The sequence below is a fragment of the Oncorhynchus gorbuscha genome, linkage group LG04, assembly GCF_021184085.1.
Source record: "Oncorhynchus gorbuscha isolate QuinsamMale2020 ecotype Even-year linkage group LG04, OgorEven_v1.0, whole genome shotgun sequence".
NCBI classification, from domain to species: Eukaryota; Metazoa; Chordata; class Actinopteri; order Salmoniformes; family Salmonidae; genus Oncorhynchus; species Oncorhynchus gorbuscha.
In genome coordinates, this window is record NC_060176.1 from 23,539,545 (window position 1) to 23,563,749 (window position 24,205).

Here is a 24,205-nt window from a genome sequence, read left to right on the forward strand (position 1 = left end):
ACAATGCACTGACACGATAAGGTGACTCATTCAGTTCATCATTATTCTCCTTAACCTATTTTACCTCAAACACTAGCAATTAGTGAATCAAAACCTCTGAATCTGCAGCTCTAATTCGCTGTATTTGCCTTACATAATATTTGTATCTCTGAGCTATGTAGGTATGTCATTCACTTTAATTGACATTTCTCAGTGTCAGGAAGGAGTCGTATGCATGGCTTCCAAACGCACACAACCCTCGGCATTGTAACAATACTCCAGCTAATGGGACTGTAGGAAGTAGGCTGACACACCAGGGGGATACTTCAGCAGACATCAGTTATTTAATTGACTAGACTGTCTGTCTTAAATGGATGCCTTTAAATAGCTCGGGTATAGGTAGCTGAAAACCCTGGGCTCTCATTAGGGTGGCTCTGAGTCAACGAGGATGCAAAGTACGCCGTCACACACTGCATGTGCGTCGGCATGCATCTGCGCGTGTGAGCGAGCAAGTGTGTTTCCCTTATCCCTTAATGTTGCCATATGATAGATGTGTTGTCGGAAATGAGTCTCTCTTCTCTAGAGGACACTGTGAGTAAGGTGAATTAAATGTTTGCTGGTGTTTTGCCATCCAGTAACAACTTGAAGAGGGGTATTTACCTTTGTAATTCATACAGAAACGTGCTTTGAAAAGCTTTTGAGCTTGAACTTCTAATAATAAAGTTCCTTAAACTCTGAACTAGAGCGCAAATTGTAGTGCAGTACTGTACAAGAAATGACTCTGGCCCTACATCGTATGTGCACTGAGAAGTGTGTGATATATTGCCTGCATTGTGTTACCTTTGAACTAGAGTTGTTCCATTATTGCCTTCCCCTTCATTCTGCCTCCCATTGGTTCTCTGTTTCTGCCTTGCAGGATGTGAGGAAGCAGGAGTGGACAGCCATCATCCCCAACTCGCAGCTCATAGTCATTCCATACCCACACAACGAGCCCCGCAGGTACACACACACACACACATAAATCTGTACATGGACGCCCACAAACATGTTCAGGCCATGTTTCAATGTTTTTCTGTTTCATTCACATGTAGTCCTACCCCCATGAGTGCCAGCAGATGGCAGATCCCCCTTTTCCGTATGGCCAGCTAAAACATTCTCTCACCAACACATGGAACACACACACTCTGACAAATGCTAGCACTTGCCTTCGGAAACGATTCAGACCCCTTGACTTATTCTAAAATTTATTAAGAAAAAACTATTCCCTCAATCTACACACAATACCCCATAATGACAAAGCAAAAACAGATTTTTAGAAATGTTTGCAAATGTATTAAAAATATTTTTAAAAACAGCAATGCCTTATTTACATAAGTTTTCAGACCCTTTCCTATGAGATTCAAAATTGAGCTCAGGTGCATCCTGTTTCCATTGATCATCCTTGTTTCTATAAGGATGTTTCTATAACTTGATTGGAGTCAACCTGCGTTAAAATCAATTGATTGGACATGATTTGGAAAGGCATACACCTTTCTAGAAAATGTGCGACAGTTGACAGTGCATGTCAGAGCAAAAACCAAGGCATGAGGTCGAAAGAATTGTCCGTAGAGCTCCGAGACAGGATTGTGTTGAGGCACAGATCTGGGGAAGGGTACCAAAACTTTCAGTTGCCCAGCCAGAGCCCAGACTTGAACCCGATCAAACATCTCTGGAGAGACCTGGAAATAGATGTGCAGCAACGCTCCCCATCTAACCTGACAGAGTTTGAGAAGATCTGCAGAGAAGAATTGGAGAAACTCCTGAAATACAGGCGTGCCAAGCTTGTAATGTCACAGCCAAGAAGACTCGAGGCTGTAATCGCTGCCAAAGGTGCTTCAACAAAGTACTGTGTAAAGGGTCTGAATACTTAGGTAAATGTTATATTTCAGTTTTGTATTTCTCAAACATTTGCAAAAACCTGTTTTTTTTTGCTGTTTTCATTATGGGGTATTGTGTGTAGATTAAAAAAGATTTAATCAATTTTAAAATAAGGCTGTAAGGTAACAAAGTGTGGAAAAAGTCAAGGGGTCTGAATACTTTCCGAATGCACTGTATATACCTACTACACTGACTTATTACTCATAAAAACACACCCACATTATGTAGACGCATACATCATGTAGTGTTCATACATTACAGTGACTGCTCAGTGTATATCTGTGTAAAGAAGGTGTCTTCAGTCTCATTATGCCTATGGGCATAGGTTCACGCAACATATGGCCACCATTGCCATTGGTGGTTTTTGTTTTCACCACTAATATGTAGTGTGTTTATTAGTTCTGATAGAATGTCTTAATGAAGTTATTTTGATTAATATTTGAGCAGATGTATCGTTCCTCAGCCATTTATTGTAGTATAATATCGTATCTCCACAATCTGGGTCTGTTCTTTTTTTTCGTCAAACCACTCAAACGAACTCTCCGTTCTCTTCGATAGTCACAGAAATATGTGGATCGAAAGACAGGAAATGCGCTTGTCATTTTTCATTTTTTGATCTTTTTCATTTAAATGGTTCGTCTCTGACAGTGATGTAGAGTTTCTCGATTCATTTTGACCTAATATGTCATAAAGTAATATTTTCTGATTACAGAAACCTTGTCAAATAACATCTCTGATCAAGCAAAATATGCTAAATGTCCTTAATATAGCACGTTGACTCTTCCCTTCTGATAGGGTTGGGAAAAGACGAAACACCTTTTTGTAGGAGTTGTATGTTGTGTAGTAGTTGAAACGCTTTTCCTTTCTCCTACCTGTTCCCTCTTTTAGTTGGAGTGCGAAGTTGTATCTAACCCCCAGTAACATAGTCCTACTGACTGCCATTGCGCTGATCGGCGTGTGTGTTTTCATCCTGGTCATCATTGGCATCCTCCACTGGCAGGAGAAGGTAAGAACAGAATGACACAAATACATCTTGCACCGTTTATCATCGTCATTACCGTCATTACCGTCATTACTGTTTTAATCGACAATAATGAGCACCATCAACCTCCTACTCCTTCATTTTTAGTTGTACTGTCTTGTCATTTTTCCTCTTCTCCCTTGGATTCCTCCTCACTATCCTCTCCTCCTCCTCCTTTTAATAGTCTGAGCCAAAGCCGGTTATGTTCTGGTCAGAGCAGTGTGTGTCCTCTCTGATCCTCCCCACCATTGCCAGTCCATAGTATCTGGTGGGGGTCTTCTCTTCTCCTGGCCCTGTGGCGCCGCTGGGGAGCTCTGGTGCTGGTCCAGAGAGCAGGAGACCCGCTGTGGGCAAAGGGTTCACTCAGAGAGGAACAGATGGGTCAGAACCAGCAGATGGGCCCTGTCCTCTAACCTCCCACAGAGATCCAGCACGGCTGTTAGAGGGCCATAACCACTGAGGACGCTCGGCTGTAATTGCTTTGTTCTGCCCCTTCAGCATATCAAATCTTTTGTTCATTATCCCTGTAAATATGTCCTCCAGGGAGTGTGTGTGTGTGTGTTGGTTGTCTTGTTACATTCCTGTGGGTGTTTGTGAATTTTACATTGAGTGTTTAGGTAATCATGTATGGTTTGAATTTTGCAAACTTGTGAGAATTTGCATGTGTTTGCATGCAACTATTGCCGACATGCGTGTGTGGTCTGTGTCCAGCCTGCCGTGCAAACACTCTGAGCGATTCATCCCCATCCCAGTGCAGCCGTGGCTGGTCTGTTTCTCCACCAAGCGAGGCCGGCGATGTTGGCGTCTTCTCAAAGCCATCTGCTGTGGGTGCCTGATTATGCACGCAGGAAGCCATAATTGCTCTCTGCTTAGGGAACTGTTCCGGGAACACTAGCTTCATTGGAGTTGACTCTGCATTAAAATAACATGTTTGACTCTATATCTGAGGAACTGAGCCCAGCAATTATATTTCATCAGAAAGAGAGGTAGAGACATGTCTCATTGTCCGTCACTGATTAGAGGTTGATTAAATGATAATGTTCATGATGGCCAAGGTAATGGAAGCTCAGGTAATAGCTAGCTGTTAATTTGTTTAGGTGATTACTGGGCCAATGTACTCCACTTCAGTTCAGAGCCCCCTTCCCTTTGAGAGATAGGAAACACAAACATAAAGTGTCTTAATAGGGTGTTGGGCCACAACGAGCCAGAACAGCTTCAATGCACCTTGGCATAGATTCTGGAACTCTATTGGAGGGATGCGACACCATTCTTCCACGAGAAATTCCATGATTTGGTGTTTTGTTGATGGTGGTGGAAAACGCTGTCTCAGGCGCCGCTCCATAGTCTCCCATAAGTGTTCAATTGGGTTGAGATCTGGTGACTGAGACGGCCATGGCATATGGTTGACATTTTCTTCATGCTCATCAAACCATTCAGTGACTACTTGTGCCCTGTGGATGGGGGCATTGTCATCCTATGGGGGCAAAGCCATGCTAGCCAAAATAATGGCCTTTTATACTCTTTTTCTTTTTTATGATTTGTTTATTTTTTTATACATTAACTCAGGAACCACACCTGTGTGGAAGCACCTGCTTTTAGTACATATACTTATATATCTGCTTCATGTTATTACTGTTGCAGCTGATGAGTCACATCTTTTGAATCTGCAGCCTGTTTTTGTGTCAGTATGACGTCTCAGTTCTTGTGAGGTTGTGTGTTTTGTTCATGTTGCACCGGGATAGCCGACATCTCTGCTGTTGTGGGTCTTTTTGAGCGAGGGTACTGCCTTTGTTTGCTTTTAATGCGGGGGGGGGGGGTTGTTGTTACCCATTGTCATCTTTTTGTCTAGTCCGGTGTGTCATCTGCATTGTGAGTGTCACTGCCTTGCAGTCATATCTGAGCCTGGCTGCTGTGCGCTCCTGTACTATCTGACTCACTCTGCCCAGTACAATAACACACCATAATTGAAGGAGCTCTCTTAGATAAGAGAGTCTAACCTTTCACGCAGGGGAAAATAGCATTTGGAAAAAAGCTCCAGATCTCCATAAGCCTTTCCATTTCCATTGTGGTGTGGAGTTGACCAGGTCACGGTGCAATGGGTGATTGACTTTTGATATTTACACTGACCCCTGCTATTTGTTCCACAAATCTCAATGGTCAAATAGGAATCAGAGGCTGGTTTGAGACATAGTACCTCCTGCAACAGCCGAGACCGGCTCAGGACGTTTGTTAGAACACTGTTAAATATAAGAAAGCCAAACTATTTTTTTTATAAAAATGCCTTCTCTGTTTTAGCCTAGCTGTAAATCTGAGAGGTATTTTGGATTCTATTTATTTGTCAGGTAACTTTGGTTTCACGCCTGAGGAATCGATCGTTGTCTGTTTGGGCTATTTGAATTTTGTGTGGGTTTAAACAGAATACAGGGCTTTTCAGAGCGATGAAGGCTGCATTATGCCTCCACGTTGCATAATGCATACAATGTGACAAAGGTCTTATCCCATTTTGTCCTGCATTTTATGCTAGTTCAAGGCCCCACAGCCTTAGCACAGAGTATGGATAGGTTAGTGCATTCAGTAGACCATTCAAATAGGTCAAGTTATCGCGTTACTGAACCTCACGTTCAATCTGAACAAGATTGTATACTTGAGCACTCAATCAGTAGGTTTCAGACCATTCAATACATGACACATCGCACATGGAATAACGACACAATTATATCCCCTGAACACTCAATTATTTCATGTTCATACACCACAATGAACTTGGCAATATTGACAGGATTACAAGCCAGGTCACTGAATGAGACCTAAGGAGATATTACAGTATGTCCATGTACTGTGTACACGCCATAAAAACAAGTGGAAGTAACTGAACACTCAGTCCTAAAGACTGTCTGCTCCCTTAAGTCCTGAACAACACAGAGACGGCCGACAGACTCTCTGCTTAGATGTTGGTGTACTCCATCAGGACTGTCTGTCGTATGGGGAGTAGTTCCAGAACAAATCTGTCAGCTTCGTCTCCACTGCATTTTGAAGGTTCCCTTTTTTTCATCATACGTGCCTTTTATGTGCTGCCTGTCGTCAAGGGAACGCTAAAAATAAACGTGAATTATCCTCATTCACCCACAGAGGGTACGTAATTGTACATTGAAGCGATACCACATTAACACTTGTAATAATGATTTCCTGCCTCAGATAGATTGTACCCCTGACCACTCAGTAGGTCTGCTAGTTTCATTATTATTCTATAAAGGTTTCAGCCCCACCACTCTCTCACCATGGCTGACTGTTAGACTCTGCTTGTCTGCGTTTGTCTGACTCGTGACCCCTGACCATTGCCCTGTGTGTGTTTCAGAAAGCGGACGACCGGGAGAAGAGACAGGAAGCACACCGGTTCCATTTTGATGCTATGTGAAGGAGCACAGGAAGAGATGGACCATGGGAAACAGTCATGCCTGCTTTCTGTTTTATTAGTTTGCTGGCCGATGGAATTGTTTATTTATTTAATCCCAACAGCCTCTAGAGGATGAGCCATTTAAGTGTTTCAATATCCATTAAAGATGATCAAATGTAAAAGAGACAGACGGGTTACTTCTCGCATACTTGCACAGATTTGGTTGGAATTTGAACGTGTTCTTTTTTTAAATTCACATTCCCTCATACATTTCAAGGGCCAAAATGATGGCTGAACCCAAATCTAAACAGGACTACTGAGTGAAATCCCAGTTGACTTTTTAGTCAATGTTTTGGCTTAGCTCCTTATGTGTGGATGTCAAATCGGCACTAACAGTGTACGTGGTGAATTTGCAATGTTTAAATGTTCAATCCAAGTCATCCTGATCTGCAAAACACAGTACTGATTTATTTGTTTTGGGGGAAGCATTGCTATTGTAATGCTACTTGAATTATTATGCATGTCCAGTCATCCATTGTCTTCCTGTATACCTTCTGTATGTCAATCTGTAAAAGTTATTGTTTTCTATGGACTGCTATAGTGGAATCTTACACATGGAGTCCACTGACCCAAACAGGGTATTTACACTGGATGCATCCATTGTGCTCTACTGTATATCATGCGCATAGTACATGGTCCATAATGAGGGTTAATGTGTGTGTCAAGTTTATTATGCACTTTTCCCCTCCTTTTTCTCAAATTCCCCTCCAAATACCTGACACAATGTCCTATCCTTGTTTGACAGCTCCCCCTTTCCACTGCCCTCACTCACAGTGGTATTGGAATGGCCTGTACTACTGACCCCTCTGGTGTGGTCATGTCCTTTTTAGTCTTTCTCACTCTTAATAATCTTGTTTGTCTCACATGATAAACATGGTGTGTCTTTGGACTGCCAAACATTGTGTTCGTTAAAAAACGTCAACTAAACTGTGGTGTTAAATTGAAGAATGGTCCACATAACACTTAAACTACTTTTACTTACAAATGGAAATAGGTTTGTTATTTAACCAACAGAAAGTGCAATCATCAATATTATCATCAATGTCTAAGCCTCTAATATTTAAAAAAAAAATGTATTTCATTTTGAATTAACGTGGGGCACTGTTTTCAGGTGGTACTGGTCTAACATCCAAATATTTATTTTGCTATCATCTCATGCCTGTGGTTTGAACTTTTTTTAAACTAATGATTAATAGTGATGTCTAATAGATTTTATTTTTGTGTTTTGTGTGTGGATTCTGCGTGTAATCGGGAAATATGATCATTGCTTTTGAATGTTTGTGGGATGATGGGTTGAAAATTAAAGTGTTTATCATGCTTAATTCATGGTGGTTCTCACTTGTTTTGAATTCATTTACGTGTATTTCTGTCTCACTATTTCCTTCCCATTTCATAGACTGGCATGTCCATCCGAAAAAGTCAATTGTCCTAGTGAGCTGATGACTAAAGAAACGATTGAAAGTGACAACTTGGCATAGCCTACGGTTTCGAGTTATTTTTAGCTCATGCAGCATAATGTATTGCAATCTGGCACTTATGGTAAAATGATAGTCTAATAAAATGGTTGACATTTAAATAGCAGTTGATGTTTTACTGTCGGTTGATGTCTCTTGGGAACAACTTACTGAGTAAAGAGTGTCCAGATTAAATGCTGTCAACATTTCCGTTTTTTTCTATAACTTGCTCGGTTCGTTTTGTATTATATCATAAATGGCTCTGCTCAATTTTACCAATATAATCATTCAATGCAACACGAGCAGAGAAGATACTTGTACACAGGGAGAAACGCAGCCGATTTTACGCTCGGCGATGGAGTGCATGCGTACAAGCAGCTCATTCACGCATACATCGCCCAGAGTTTAAATGAGCCGTGTTTGGTGCCATTACTTCAGTTCAGCCACAGACCATTTTACGCTCGGCGATGGAGTGCATGCGTACAAGCAGCCCATTCACGCATACATCGTCCAGAGTTTAAATGAGCCGTGTTTGGTGCCATTACTTCAGTTCAGCCACAGACCATTTTACGCTCGGCGATGGAGTGCATGCGTACAAGCAGCCCATTCACGCATACATCGTCCAGAGTTTAAATGAGCCGTGTTTGGTGCCATTACTTCAGTTCAGCCACAGACCACTCTGTGCGCGTCTCTCGGATACTTCTGCTCAACCTCACTGGACAATACAACCTACTTTAATATTAGCATATGTTGCATTTGGAACTACAAGACACCTGTCTAGATGGAATTAACGTTGTATCTAATACTTATCGGGAGTGGTTGAAGAAGAAGCGCTTGTTTTCCTCAGAGGAAGTTCGGAGTGGATGGTTTTCTTTCTGACTATGGAATTAAGGCGATCAATGAAAAGTTGGATTGTATAAACAGCGACTCATTGCCTTGGATCCATAAAATGGGAAAATAAAGCGTGTAACTCCCCAAGCTTAAGAAGGAGAACGTATTTGGCACCACCACACAGGGAGAGGAAATGCACATAGGTGAGTTTTAACAGAGCATCCGAGTGATTTTTAGATCATATTAAGAACCACTGATATTATACAGAAGGTTAATCACTCGTATCGGATGTGATGTAATTAATCCCTTATTCTTCTGCAATATAAGCGAAACTCATCCTTACCAAATGTATGCCGTTGTATTTTCTCTTGCGCCAAGTTGTATTGTGTTCTTCATGTTTGCAAGAATCCTAAATCCCTGAAAGGCATCGCCATCTGCAGGTTTACTTCTATTCAGTTAAAATGTTCTATTAGCTTTAATATTACTTTTATTTTTTTTACTGCAAGGGGTTGTCTTTGAAACGTGCAAATGTCACATTTTATAGGGTAGGATATTGGCACAAGGCTACACAATCCGGAAGAATGCGTTCCAATTTAGGTTACTTTTCTATTAACACCTAAGGTCGATGTCCGCGTCACCGCGGAAATCTAATTAGCATAATAGAAATCCAAATGGTAAAGAAAAATCCGTCAATTTAATCTTGATATATTTTGTTTTGCATTGGCTGCGTCTCAATCCAGTTTGTGTAACACTTTTGCATCTATGGTAAAAGGTGACCGAGCTAGAGAGCTTGAGAGAGCTCCTGCTGATTCGCTCAACATCTGGGACCACAGCTGCGGTTTGCAGCTCATTTTAAGCCACCATATTATGCTGTGAAATAATGGTGTTTTGTACTGTACTGTACTGAAGGCCTATTATTATTATTATTATTATTAAACACACCTAGCTTGTAAACTACACCGAATCTTATAACCGAGGGCGAGAAGCTCATGTTGAGTTCACTTCAGTAGGACTGGGCTACTTCGGTCATGAAGGGCACAAAGTCTGGTCGGCTACATATTATAAACAAGTTACAGTAGCGATCTAATAACCCTGTGTTTTATTTTGTAATATAATTGCAGAATCAGAATGCATCAGCCAACATCCAACGGGGTCATATTTATGCTTTTTGGGTTCAATTTAACCAAGCAATGTGGTAGGCCATCCATTTGTATTTGAAACGCTCTCCCACTCATGTTCTTCCTTCCGGTAGTGTAGGCTATTTTGTAAAGGCATTCAACCTTTTTAAATCACACTTTCAGGTCCATTCAAAACTGTTTGAACCAACTGTGTTCTACAATGAATTCCTGCCGTAGACCGCTTTTAGGAGGTAGTTACACTCTCAGTGGTCCCCCATAGTGGAGTAGTATCCAGAAAGGGCAAGTCTGTGAATAGCCTTATAGTCAGGCTATGCATGGAAAAGTGTGTGTGTGTGTGTGCAGTTTGGCCTTCAGCGTATCAAGGCCGAGAAGAGGGAGGCTGTGTATGTGCGACTGGGTGTGTTTTAAGTTCTCTATAGTAGAGAACATGCGGTCTGATTTCTTTTTTGCAAGCCTGGGTGGCTATAGTCAATCCATGTTTCATTATGTATCTGTCAGGCTCCCCGCTCACGTTTTGAATGTGATATAAGCAGTGCGGTCTATTAAAATCCATTGGGGGTAAACCTACATCGGCTTATCTGGAGAAGACCGTAGTGTTGTGGGCTGGCAAGCAGTTTTAGCACTGATATTACACACAATGCAGTGCTGTTGCTGCTCCCTCCTCTGATGCCTGTCTCTCATCATGGCATCACGCCTGTGAGCCTTATCCTGTTTGTTCTGGTGCTGTCTTCATTCAGGAGGCTGGAGGGTTGGTGATGCTCTGACAGGCCTGATGATGTGGGCCTACCAATGAGTGGTCCCTGATACACCATCAGAGGACAATATGATAACACATACACAGCCTTCTTGATTTATCTGTGAACGGAGGAGATGGCTCTTTAGGCGTCGATCTGAATTTGGCTTCAGGCTTTAGGTTGCGATACGTCTTGGGTCCGATAAGATGCTTTTTCGATGAGCTCTCAATGGCACAACCTATGAAGTACAATGGTAGGGCTACATCTACAAGACCCAAGGATCAATATTCTGTCAAGTATTGTTTCACGTCCTACACACTTGGTCTTCATGAATTGCAAGATGCGTCTTTAGTGTATGTTACTGTCAATGTCGTAGATCATTTGTTCTTTCACTCTGTGTGTGTGTGTGTGCACTGTTATGTTAGGTTATTATGGATATAAGCAGGGCTATAGTTCGTAATGATGCCCGGTCTCGCCCCTGCGTCAGTTGTTCCAATCACACATACACCATTTAGAAACAACAACAAAGGTTTATTATTATCTCACCCGTAAGAAAAGAAGGCATGTTTCTAATTTAAACTGCCTATGACGATTTCCTATCTTTAACTAGCCGATTTCAAGCTTCACATAATTGCTTTTTTAATAAGGGATGTGTGCCACACTGTGTTAGATTGCCTATTATTTCAACACTTTGATTAAATTGTTTTTACCTTTTCCACTCGTATTAGATGTTTATTTTATGAATACATAACGGTGCAAACCATTGACATTTGAATGTTTTTCTATTGCAGCCTGGGTACTCCTTATTCTGATAGAAGAGGGATTTGCCCTGGCACAGAGAACTAAAGGTGCGTCTCCTGTTATGGGGGAATAATTGGTCATGTTGTAGCGCATAGCATTTTCAGTGGCAGAGTCACAAGAAATTGATCTAATCCCATACATATCCCAATTCAAACATGGGCTTGATTCTTTTCACTGTCTTTTTCTCAGAGTCCATTTCTCAGAATGAAGGCAGTCCACCTCAGAATCTTAACGAATGTGGCATCTGGGTCCGCAACATCAACGGGGGAGTCTTCACGTCCCCCAACTACCCCAACACATATCCCCCTAACAAGGAGTGTGTTTACATCTTGGAAGGTACATTCCTGTTTGTGCCCTCTCTTTCTCTCACACACACACACACACACACACACACACACACACACACACACACACACACACACACACACACACACACACACACACACACACACACACACACACACACACACACACACACACACACACACACACACACACACACACACACACACACACAAATGGCCTCAGCAGTGCCTTAGAATGTGGATAATAGGTGCTTATTGGTTTGTTGCTATTTTGCCAGCATTTCAGTCACTAGATACACCTATATCCAAAACCTATATATTTGTGATAAAACTCAACCAAGACAAAGTAGGCTGCAGGAACGGATAGTGTGATTTCATCAGTCGGAGAAAAATGGAAGACTTGGTGAAGCTCAAGGGCTCCCCCTGTGGAAACATCAACAAGCATAGCCATAGAACCTACCTTGACAAAACGGCATTGACAATCCGAATTATCAATGTGCATATACAATGAGCAGGGCTAAACCAGGCCAATGTTCCAGATCAGCATGACTCAAACCCAGTAATGAATTGCATCGCTCATCTCCAAAGGTCTTAGGAGGATGAGACACTCAATACTGATCACAGAAGTGTCAGTTAACCTGGTTTATATTTCACAATTTATGGCTTTGTTGAATGCATTCCAGAGACTTTTTGTCTCTCAGATGATGTGACTCTTGGTTAGTGATTGTGTATTTATTTGATTGTTTCAGTGTGTTGTTGTATTGAGTTGTCAAGCTAAGCTATGCAACACTACATTTGGTATGTAGCTACTTTGAACTGAGAGCTCTTGTTTCTAATCCTTACCAGGGGAAATATACATGTGATTTAGTGTTGTGATAACAGTAGTGCCAGTTTGGATGAATCTGTATGGTAGGCTTCCCCTTTCATTCCTGTTCTTAAAATAATGACATTATTTGCTTCCCACATTCCTTCAAAGTACAGATAATTTGTTTTGGTGTGTGAGCTGACATTTTTTTGTGTCGGTGTGGGTGAGCTAGTGACACAATTTGTCTTTAGGTGTGTGTCTGAGCTGTGACATCGTTTTATATGGTGGTATCAGTTGTTTCAGTTCAAAGGCATTGCCCGCTCTTATAAACGTTTCTACCGTTTGCCTTTTTATCATCGCAGGCAGTCTGATTCATATGTAATTAATCTATAAAGACAGGAATTAGCTGGATTTTAAAAAACAAATGGTGTGTGCAACTGGTAGCCATGTTGATTCTGGGAGGTAACTTGAGCCAGTCATTTAGGGTGTGATTTACATGACAGGAACTTCTAAACTCAAATGAATGGTTGAGGTTTTGTGTTTTTGTTCAGAACCTGTAAGGAAACATGCTGACATGTCATGCCCAAGTCATGTGTGTATGCATCAGCACATGTGCATTAGTGTAAGGGCTCAATTCAATCCGTGTCACCGAAGTTCAGCCCAATTGAAATGTAAATCCCACACACCATCATAGCCATGGTTAAAGCTGCATATGCCGGCTCAATTTAAAAAAAAAAATGTTTTTAATTATAGCGCTGAATTCGGCAATAAGGGTTGAATCGAGCACTGAGTATGGATACCTTTCTGTGTTTATGCAGGCATCCATAAACTGGCTGTGAATATGAGTAGAAAACAAGAGTTTAGCTGTTACCATTTTTTACATTTTTATTTATAAAAAAAAAAAGTTTCTGTGCAGACTGAGACCCTGCTGTACAGGTAAATGCAGTCCATGGAGCAAAGCCTTTTGGCAAAAACCCAACACACCCCTCCTCTTCTCTCACCTTCTCCAGCTCTCCCTCGTCAAAGAATCCAGTTGGCCTTTGATAAGAACTACTACATGGAGCCCTCCTTTGAGTGCCGCTTTGATCACATCGAGGTGCGGGATGGTCCGTTCGGCTTCTCACCGATCATCGACCGCTTCTGTGGGTCGAAGAACCCAGGCCTGGTCACCTCCACGGGCCGCTTCATGTGGATCAAGTTCAGCAGCGACGAGGAGCTGGAGGGTGTTGGGTTCCGTATCAAATACACCTTTATAGCAGGTACACATTCTCAGTTAGAGCTAGCCTACTGGGCATATCCTCATTACATACACAGTCATAGGTGTGGATAATGAGGACAGCAGCACAGCCACAGATTCACGGTCAAAGGCCTCATTTATCTTGTTTGTTCCCATCCAATTTTATACACTAGAACACTAGTGTCTCACATCGGGCCACAGATATTTGCCCCCAATGGCCTTCCCCAGTTTACCTGGCTTCCTTTTTAATGAGATCTTCTCACTTTTCTTTACTCATAAATTCCAGCTCAGTGTATCAAGACTCATGTGCTTTCCTATTTTATAATTTCAGACCCAGATTTTCATCTGCACGTGGGTGGACTGTTAAACCCGATTCCAGGTAAGCTCTTCAATATTTCACCGGTTTGTCCGATCCGATTTGAAGAGCTCTGTGCTCTAAAGCTTACTGGGTGCTATCTTTCACTGACACATGCTCTTTCACACACAGGCACCTCTCTTTTTCCTCTCTCTCACATTCTCTCTTTCTCTCTCCCTCTATAACATCTCTCTTGTCAATTTGTTCCTGTTTTTCTGTCTCTTCTCTTATGCTCACCTTCCCTTCTTCTGCAATTCTTCTTGTGTGTGTGTGTGTGTGTTTTCCCCCTGTCCTCCACCTTTCTCTCCCCTCAGATTGTCAGTTTGAGATTGCTGGCTATGATGGTGTTATCCGCTCCAGTCAGGTAGAAGAGGAGGATAAGATTAAGACTGGTGATGCTCTGGACTGTATCTGGACCATCCGCGCTCCACCTCAGTCCAAGGTGAACAGCTTGTTCCCCCACTCCTTCTCTCCAGTGGCTAAATGGGTCATCACGTCACTCACTGCAGAGATCCAGCCACTGAAAACACACCCATTGATTAGAACACAGGAGACTGGGAGTAAGACACGCCAGTCCCCTGACCCCCTCTCTCTGCTGTGGAAACAATGAAGGGCATCTCAAATTAGCAGTAGCCTAACCAGGGCAGCAGGTATTAGGCCAATGTTGCAGAAAAACAGAATCAGCAGTATTGGGAATGAAGCTAAAAGCAGTCACTCGATGTCTGCAGTCTTACGAGTTCAAATGTGCTAAAGAGGATGGATTGTTCCTGGCTGAATTCACAATGTGCTCTCTAGAACGATACAGTGACAGTTTAGGTATTGGCAAAATGTTAAGATTAGAGCCTTTCCTGTGGGTGCAAAGCATCAATCTTGTGCTCAAAAGATTTTAGTTCTGTAACTCTTCATCTGAGGTCAATGATTCCCAGTGGTTCTGTGCTGTACAATTAGGCTAAGCCTACCAGGATAGGCTTAGCCTAAGTATGAGTGTATTATCCTTCAGTTCCAATATCCCTTTATAAATGCTTCAATTTTCCCTTCATTTTGGTTTTAATTTCTTTCTGAGTGTCAGCTGGGTAGCCATGGTTCTGTGTTGTAACGTGGTGATTTCTGGCTGTAGATTTACATTCGGTTCGTGGAATACCAGATGGAGCACTCCAACGAGTGCAACAGGAACTTTGTGGCCGTGTACGACGGCAGCAGTGCCATCGAAAACCTGAAGGCCAAGTTCTGCAGCACCGTGGCTAACGACGTCATGCTAACCAACGGGGTGGGAGTGGTGAGGATGTGGGCCGACGAGAAGAGCCGACTCAGCCGCTTCCAGATGCTCTTCACCTCATTTGTCGACCGTGAGTGTTCTCCTTTGTTTTGTTTTTTAAATAAATAAAAAAAAATCTTACTTACAGTTATTGTGGGCCATCTGAACCAAGAGTTAGTATGGAGAGGAATATTTACGATCAGTCTGGGTACGTTATCAATTGGCAGGTCCTCTTTTCTCGTTATTTTTCTTTTTAATTCCCATGATTTAGTGGTCAGTATTTTCTCCAGACACACAGCAGATTTCTGAAAGGTTTGGAAGAGATAAATGGGGCCAACTGCCCATTATTCTTCTTGATTTATTGATGACATCTGCATCATCTGAATAGTAAATAACTAACTGACATTCAACTCTCCATTTTAGAAATGGAAAATGTAATTAAAGTGGCATACTAAGCAGTGATATTGCAAAGCCAATTCTTTTCCCCGCCTTTGCTTAGTACCTCAAAGAAAATGTAATTGATATGCAGGTAACAGTGGAAGACATTGGCCATAAATATGGTTCATCGTTCACAATGGACAAATGGGATTTATCTTCCGTTGATGAATGGAAAAGCTGAATCATTTGAAAATAGTAATGAAAAATAATATTCATTGTTATTATGATCAGAATGCTCTGCATTAAGCTCTGCCTTTTGCATGGCAGATGTTGTATGTAAAAATGCATTTCCATGGAGGAAATGGTTGAAATCGTTTTTTTCCCAAAACATTATATCCATTGTCAGAAATATTAGTAAATTAGCTTTTCACATTTAACCCTTTACACTCTTGACCTATATAGACAGTTATATATTGAAATGTTTCTTAGGCATTCATTCACAAGGAAATTAAGAGAAACCAATAGTAATTTTGGTGCGCGTGGAAAGGAGTCGGGTGCATGTTCTGCGGCAAATTTGATTCACCATAGACAAACGGGCTCATTCTGTTTAGAACAACCGAGGGTGTGACACCCTACTGTCTTGTAGTTTGACATCAAACGTAGTGGACTCATGTATATGACATGAGTTTTGTGAAACGGAAATGTAAGGTGCACATTTGGACTCACAGGTGTTTGACATGCTTGAATGACATCAGAGTTGTATTTATTCTAATCCTCAACCTCTCATCTTTCAAAATACATGAATTTCTCTTAATAAATCGCATTTCCCTCACTCAGACAACAAACATTTGCAAATATTGCCCATTTTAGCGGGAAGGATTGGGTAAACTTCTTGTTATGTGCCATGCTCAAATTCCGAACGGCTGTCAGTCAAAACCCATACAGCACTGTGAAGCACAGAGCCTGACCTCTGAAGTTATTTATAGCATGTTACTGCACAGCCACTGCGTTCAGATGTAGGTGATTATCAGTGCCGAAATCTGCCATTCTCAACCCATATATGGGTATGAGTGTGAAGGGCTACATAACTTCTGCTAGAAATTGGTGTGTTTCTTTTTTTCCAGATCTAATCACGGCATTGGGTTTTTAAATAACAGACTAGTATTTGCTTGAAACGTATCACTAGATGGTTTCATTTCAGAGAGACAAATAGCAATGTTTTATTGCAAAACAAGATATCCGCCTTACTCTCAGAGAAGAAAGTAGTCCTGCAAGATTTTATACAATCAAATGTGACAAATAATTACATGTTTATTAAAGAACTGTACAAATGATACATTTGTGACATCGAAATAAAAATAAATGATATACACACAGTACCAGTCAAAAGTTTGGACACACCTACTCATTCAAGGGTTTTTCTTTATTTTGACTATTTCCTCATTTGTATAATAATAGTGAAGACACCAAAATTATGAAATAACACACATGGAATCATGTAGTAACCAAAAAAGTGTTAAACAAATCAAAATATATTAGTAGCCACCTGTTGCCTTGATGACAGCTTTGCACACTCTTGGCATTCTCTCAATGCCAATTCTCTCTCTCTTCACCTGAAATGCTTTTCCAACAGCATTGAAGGAGTTCCCACATGCTGAGCACTTGTTGGCTGCTTTTCCTTCACTCTACGGTCCAACTCATCCCAAACCATCTCAATTGGGTTGAGGTCGGGTGATTGTGGAGGCCAGGTCATCTGATGCAGCACTCCATCACTCTCCTTCTTGGTCAAATATCCCTTACACAGCCTGTAGGTGTGTTTTGGATCATTGTCCAATTGAAAAACAAATGATAGTCCCACTAAGTGTAACCCAGATGGGATGGTGTTTCACTGGTTAAGTGTGCCTTGAATTCTATATAAATCACTGACCGTGTCACCATAGAATCACCATCACATCTCCTCCTCCATGCTTCACGGTGGAAACCACACATGCGGAGATCATCCGTTCACCTACTCTGTGTCTCACTCACAAAAACACGGCGGTTGGAACCAAACATCTCAAATTTGGACTCATCAGACCAAAGGAAAGATTTCCACCGGTATAATGTTCATTGCTAGTGTTTCTTGGCCCAAGCAAGTCTCTTCTTATTGGTGTCCTTTTTAGTTTCTTTGCAGAAATTCAACCATGAAGGCCTGATTTCACGCAGTCTCCTCTGAACAGTTGATGTTCAGATGTGTCTGTTGGGCTCTGTGAAACGTTTTATTTGGGCTGCATTTTCTGAGGCTGGTACCTCTAGTGAACTTATCCTCTGCAGCAGATGTAACTGGGTCTTCCTTTCCTGTGGCGGTCCTCATGAGAGCCAGTTTCATCATAGCGCGTGATGGTTTTTGCGATTGCACTTGAAGAAACTTGACTGACTGTCTTAAAGTAATGATGGACTGTCATTTCTCGTTGCTTATTTGAGCTCTTCTTGCCATAATATGGACTTGGTCTTTTACCAAATAGGGCTATCTTCTGTATACCAACCCTACCTTGTCATAACACAACTGATTTGCTCAAACGCATTAAGAAGGAAAGAAATTCCACAAATTTAACTTTTAACAAGGCACTCCAGTTAATTAAAATGTACTCAATGTGACTATCTCATGAAGCTGTTTGAGAGAATGCCAGGAGAGGCTAAGCTGTCATCAAGGCAAAGGGTGGCTACTTTGAAGAATATTTGTTTAACACCTTTTTGGTTGCTACATGATTCCATATGTGTTATCAAAATTATGAAATGTCTTCACTATTAATCTACATTGTAGAAAACCCCTGGAATGAGTAGGTGTGCCCAAACATTTGACTGGTACTGTATATCAATATAGTAATATGAATTTTGGGCTCTGGTAAAAAGTAGTGCACTATATAGGGAATAGGATGCCATGTGGAACGAGACTAACTCTAACCAAACACCATAGCATGAGGTTAGATTTATGATGGGTTTCATTTATATGTTAAATATACAGGAAATGAACATTACATTCCAGCTAAACAGTGTTTTTATATATGCTGTATGGATATATGTATGTATATATATATATATATATATATATATATATATATATATATATATATATATATATATATATATATATATATATATATGTATATGTATGTATGTGTATATATATGTGTATATATATATACATGTGTATATATATATACATGTGTATATATATATACACGTGTATATATATATATATATACACATGTATATATATATATATATATATATATATATATATATATATATATATATATATATATATATATATATATATATATATATATATATATATATATATATATATATATATATATACATGTGTGTGTATATATATATATATATACATGTGTGTATATATATATATATATATGTGTGTATATATATATATATATACATGTGTGTATATATATATATATATACATGTGTGTATATATATATATATATATACATGTGTGTATATATATATATATATACATGTGTATATATATATATATATATATACATGTGTGTATATATATATATATATACATGTGTGTATATATATATATATACATGTGTATATATACATGTATATACATGTGTATATATACATGTATATATATATATATATACATGTATATATATATATATATATATACATGTATATATATATATATATATATACATGTATATATATATATATATATACACACATGTATATATATATATATATATATATATATATATACATGTGTATATATATATATATATACATGTGTGTATATATATATATATATACATGTGTGTATATATATATATATATATACATGTGTGTATATATATATATATATATACATGTGTGTATATATATATATATATACATGTGTGTATATATATATATATACATGTGTATATATACATGTATACATGTGTATATATACATGTATATATATATATATATATATACATGTATATATATATATATATATATACATGTATATATATATATATATACATGTATATATATATATATATATATACATGTGTATATATATATATATATATATATGTATATATATATATATATATACATGTGTATATATATATATATACATGTGTATATATATATATATACATGTGTATATATATATATATACATGTGTATATATATATATATATACATGTGTATATATATATATATACATGTGTGTATATATATATATACATGTGTATATATACATGTGTATATATATATATATACACGTGTATATATATATATATATACATGTATATATATGTGAGGAGTAATATTTTACATACTCATATGTACCCATAACCATTCATTTATCATGAAAAAAAAACCACAAAGAATTAGTCGATATAGCGTTTTGGAAATAAACTCTTCAGTTGTTCCTCGACCACACTATTTTCATTAAATGCCTGAATAATCAGAGATATATTAATTGCTGTATTCATTTTGGATATTTTTAAATATTTTTATTCCCATCACTGCAACACTTAATGACCTCGCACATCCATCTCCTGGGCGCAGCAGCCCACGTTCTCTTGTAAGAGAGCTCTTTCAAACATTCTAACGCATATTAAACATGACCACATATTTCACAATGATTGCCTTGCTTTTCAAATTCATGTTGTCCCGACGTCAGAGACATTCAGCTTAGTAATCAGTCAAGGCACTTTTACCCGCATCATCACCTTGGACATTTTTGTCCTTATCCTTCTCAGAACACCACTGACACACTTAGTCCTGTGCATCATCATTTTCATTACCTCTGGTTCTGGGTTCTCTCAGAACCACAGATGGGGAACACGAACCAGCGCTGACACCCAGAGAGAGTGTCAGGCTTTTTGAATGTGAGAGATGTCTAATCGGTTTTGAAGTGAGCGCGTAGTCAGGGGAGCTCTATGCACTCAACGGGAGACGAACGGCGTGTTCTGACTCCTTTTTCCCCGCTGTCAGAACCGCTTAGCCTCGCAGCAGTGGAGGGGAATGGTTTGGTGTTCGGCAACGTGCCCTAAACATCGTGTATGTGTCAGGGGTGCAGTGGTACCTGGTGGGGGCTAGTGTCTACCTTGCTGTAGTACTGTCTGATGGGGTTTGAGAGGTATGTGTGGGGAGGGGGATTTGGGGTGGATCTCTATCAGAGAATGAGTGGAGTGGGGTGGCAGGAGGAAAGGGGATGTAAGTGTGTGGCGGGGGGCATCCTGTTAGGACCCACAGAACCAGCCTCGCACATCCATCTCCTGGGCGCAGCAGCCACGTTCAATTTACCAGCCTTCTTGGCTGTCTCGTGACTCGCATTGTAAGAGCTAGTTTAATCTGGAGTCTCAGCGCGCCTGGCCATCTGTGCCTCGTGATGGCCATCTAAATTGATTTACTGCACTCCATACGCTGTTTTCCCCTCTACACGGTGGCTAGGAGAAGCAGCCATTTCAATTGCCAATCATGTCATGCAAGCTGTAAATGATGATGTATGGTTTTAAGTTGCAGACATCTAGCATTTTATTGCAGTAGTTTTCATCTTTAATAACTTTACCTTGTCTCTTGTTTCAGCCCCATGCAATAGCAACACATTCTTTTGCCATAGCAACATGTGCATCAATAACTCCTTGGTGTGTAATGGGGTACAGAACTGTGTCTACCCCTGGGATGAGAACCATTGTAAGGGTGAGTGAAACTTTAATTTCCTATGGAATACTTTTAATCATTTCGTACTTTTATCGCGTGGTAAATTGACTTATGACAACCAAACCATGATAGTAGACTTACTGGGTTTTTTTTCCGCTTCACAAACAGAGAAGAAATCCAATGGCCTGTTCCATCAGATCACTAATACCCACGGCACGGTGATCGGCGTGTCTTCAGGCGTGGTTCTAGTCCTACTCATCATCTCCATCCTGGTCCAGATGAAGCAGCCCAGGAAGAAGTTGGTAGCTCGCCGGCCAGTCTTCAACAAGGCTGGCTTCCAGGAGGTCTTTGACCCTCCCCACTACGAGCTCTTCTCCCTCCGTGACAAGGAGATCTCCTCTGACCTGGCCGACCTATCAGAGGAGCTGGAGAGCTACCACAAGCTGCGCCGCTCCTCCACCACGTCTCGCTGTGTCCACGAGCACCATTGTGGCTTGCAGGCCTCGGGGAGCAGCTTGAAGCAGAGCCGCACCACCCTCAGCTCCATGGAGCTCTCCTACCACAACGACTTCTCCAAGCCCCCGCCCATGAAGACCTTTAACAGCACCTATAAGAAAAGCTGCTACGGCTACAAACAGACTCATGATTGTGCCGAGAAGGTCATTGAAGACCGAGTCATGGAGGAGATCCCCTGTGAGATCTACGTCCGTGGCGGAGCGGCCGGGCCAAGTTCTGGACCAGGAGGCTGCGGCACCCTCAGCTCCCGCAACGGAGGCCGCAATAACACCAGCATCGTCGACCCCCAGCAGCGCTCAATGTCCATGGACTTCTAGGTGAAGAGAGGAGAGGGGGAAGAGAAGGAGAGGAACCTGACTCATTTATTTTCCGTTTTCCTCCTTTTGATCAGTATAATAGGGAAGACTCTCGCATGCAGATTCAGCCTTTCCCCTGTATGCTCAAAAGAACTGGACACTGCCACACAGGAAAACAGAGACACCGATGAAAATTACTTTAGACTGTTTGCTGTATTTACATTCATTCACATGTCAAGCACAGATATATTATTCTTCTCATAACTTATTTTTGTCTTTATTTTCGTCTATGTACTGTATATTAAAACCGGAGTATCGAGCTTCATGTTGTTGTTTGGCTTTTCACCCATTCATTTGATATTGTTTGATTTGATAATGTGCATATATGATGACAATGATTTGATGCGGGTTATGATTACCACACACACACTTGCAGAGCCCCAATGAATATTCCATGTCTCGAGAGAACACCGTAACTATACATTCAGAAGTGTCAGATTTTCATGTATAATATCTAGACAGATGTGTGCTTTTTAACATCTTGGGTCCATTTGGGGATTTTTGAGTTCAGATGTGGACGAGTGGTGAACCCAGAGGGAATCTATAACGGGATTGGGATGCCCACACCAACTCGCCTGTTACAGGGTTGAGTTTCCATGAACTTTTGCCTAGATAGATGAGCTAAAAGGGTAATACAGGAGTGGATAACAAATTCATAGTGATGTGAAATAGTAGCCTAAATAGTTTAGCGACTTTTAATTCAGAAACGTTGTTATACCTGAATGGTGGAATAAGGACTTCAGATTGTGTCTTCTGAGCTGACATTTAAAACAAGCACAACCTGTTGCATCAGACAGACATGGGCCACCATTTATTTCAATCATTGGTTGTAGGATTTCATTGTTTCATTAAAAGAGACCTTACTCACCTACCTGTGTCTGCCTTTCATTTCATAAGTAAACACTGACAGTTGCTCTACATAATAAATTTAAAAAATACCAAAACCCCACAACTTAATGTAACAGCATAGGAATTGCAAATAATGAAAATATCCTGAAGTTAAGTTTTTGTTCTGTTGTGTACAAATACATAGTATTCTTAGCCATTTTAGAAGAATTTCAAATTAGTCTCCAATTCATTGTTTATTGTAATGAATTACCATGATTTACTCTGCTCAGTCATATACAAATGTATTTATATGATTATATTATACGTGGAACTGATGTAATAAAAAAATGTTTGAGTTTTGTGCAACTGTCCTTTTAAGAGCTCTCTTCAATCAAAATGAACTATGCAGCATGCAGTGTATAGGATCTTATGTCCATTCGTGTCTGTAGTAATCAATGTCAATTAAATATAATTTAACTTCATTTACTGCAACATGATAGTCAGATCAGACACACAAAACACAGAGACAGACCTCAGTCATAGAGGCTGATTCTCTCTCCAACAACCAACAATCCTAACCCCCTATCTCTACTGTCATGTTGCATTAGACAATATGAGTTGGCTTAGGGCTTCATCCATCTTAAAAAGGCAGAGGACAGACAGAGGGCTACTAGTACCAATGGGGTCTGAAGCTACAATGAAGCACTCTGAAAGCCACAAAAACCATATATGAACTCTATGAACGTAGTGACAGAGGTCAACAGAAGTTGCTGTGATGCTGGTAATTCTCAATCTGCCTAAATTGAAATAGACCCACAGTAATCTAATACTCAAATGATCTGTCACAAAGTTATGGGAACTCAAGTGTCCTTTTGTCCCAGGTTCCAGCCATTACAACACCTCATGGATACGATACACAGTTCATATTTCTACCAACATAGACCCAATGATATGATTCTGTCGGGCCTAGATGTAAAGAGAGGACAAATTACTCCTGACGCACATACAGAAATATACAGACTGTGCAAATGCTGTGTGTGTATAAGTGCATGTGTGAGTTTGTATGTGTGTGTTTCATCTTAGAGGGGAATTAGCTTGGTGTGTGATAAGATGATAAAAACAGACACAATGTCACTAAACTGGTGAGCAATGTAAAATACCTGAAT

The 24,205-nt window shown here is 40.2% G+C and overlaps 2 protein-coding genes across 2 annotated transcripts in view; both read left to right on the forward strand.

The window, feature by feature from the left end:
* Nucleotides 1-7,693, forward strand: part of LOC124033858 (T-cell immunomodulatory protein-like) — a 129,145-nt gene extending 121,452 nt beyond the window's left edge. Inside the window, exons 16-18 of the mRNA XM_046346229.1 lie at nucleotides 896-978; nucleotides 2,785-2,902; nucleotides 6,273-7,693. Of these exons, the coding sequence (XP_046202185.1) occupies nucleotides 896-978; nucleotides 2,785-2,902; nucleotides 6,273-6,332 (261 nt within the window). The 3' untranslated portion in view covers nucleotides 6,333-7,693. The remainder of the gene's footprint in view (nucleotides 1-895; nucleotides 979-2,784; nucleotides 2,903-6,272) is intronic.
* Nucleotides 7,694-8,217: 524 nt separating this feature from the next.
* Nucleotides 8,218-23,080, forward strand: LOC124033860 (neuropilin and tolloid-like protein 2). The gene is made up of 9 exons (XM_046346231.1): nucleotides 8,218-8,859; nucleotides 11,321-11,377; nucleotides 11,520-11,666; nucleotides 13,451-13,699; nucleotides 14,009-14,056; nucleotides 14,347-14,474; nucleotides 15,150-15,378; nucleotides 21,265-21,378; nucleotides 21,508-23,080. The coding sequence occupies exons 1-9, from the start codon at nucleotides 8,850-8,852 to the stop codon at nucleotides 22,170-22,172; spliced, it is 1,647 nt and encodes a 548-aa protein (XP_046202187.1). The 5' UTR covers nucleotides 8,218-8,849; the 3' UTR covers nucleotides 22,173-23,080.
* Nucleotides 23,081-24,205: the final 1,125 nt, after the last annotated feature.

Excerpts from the sequence above, each read along its gene's own strand:
- LOC124033860 (XM_046346231.1), top strand. Across the intron at positions 11,667-13,450 it reads GTGTGTTTACATCTTGGAAG|CTCTCCCTCGTCAAAGAATC; the intron begins GTACATTCCTGT and ends CACCTTCTCCAG. Across the intron at positions 15,379-21,264 it reads CTTCACCTCATTTGTCGACC|CCCCATGCAATAGCAACACA; the intron begins GTGAGTGTTCTC and ends CTCTTGTTTCAG.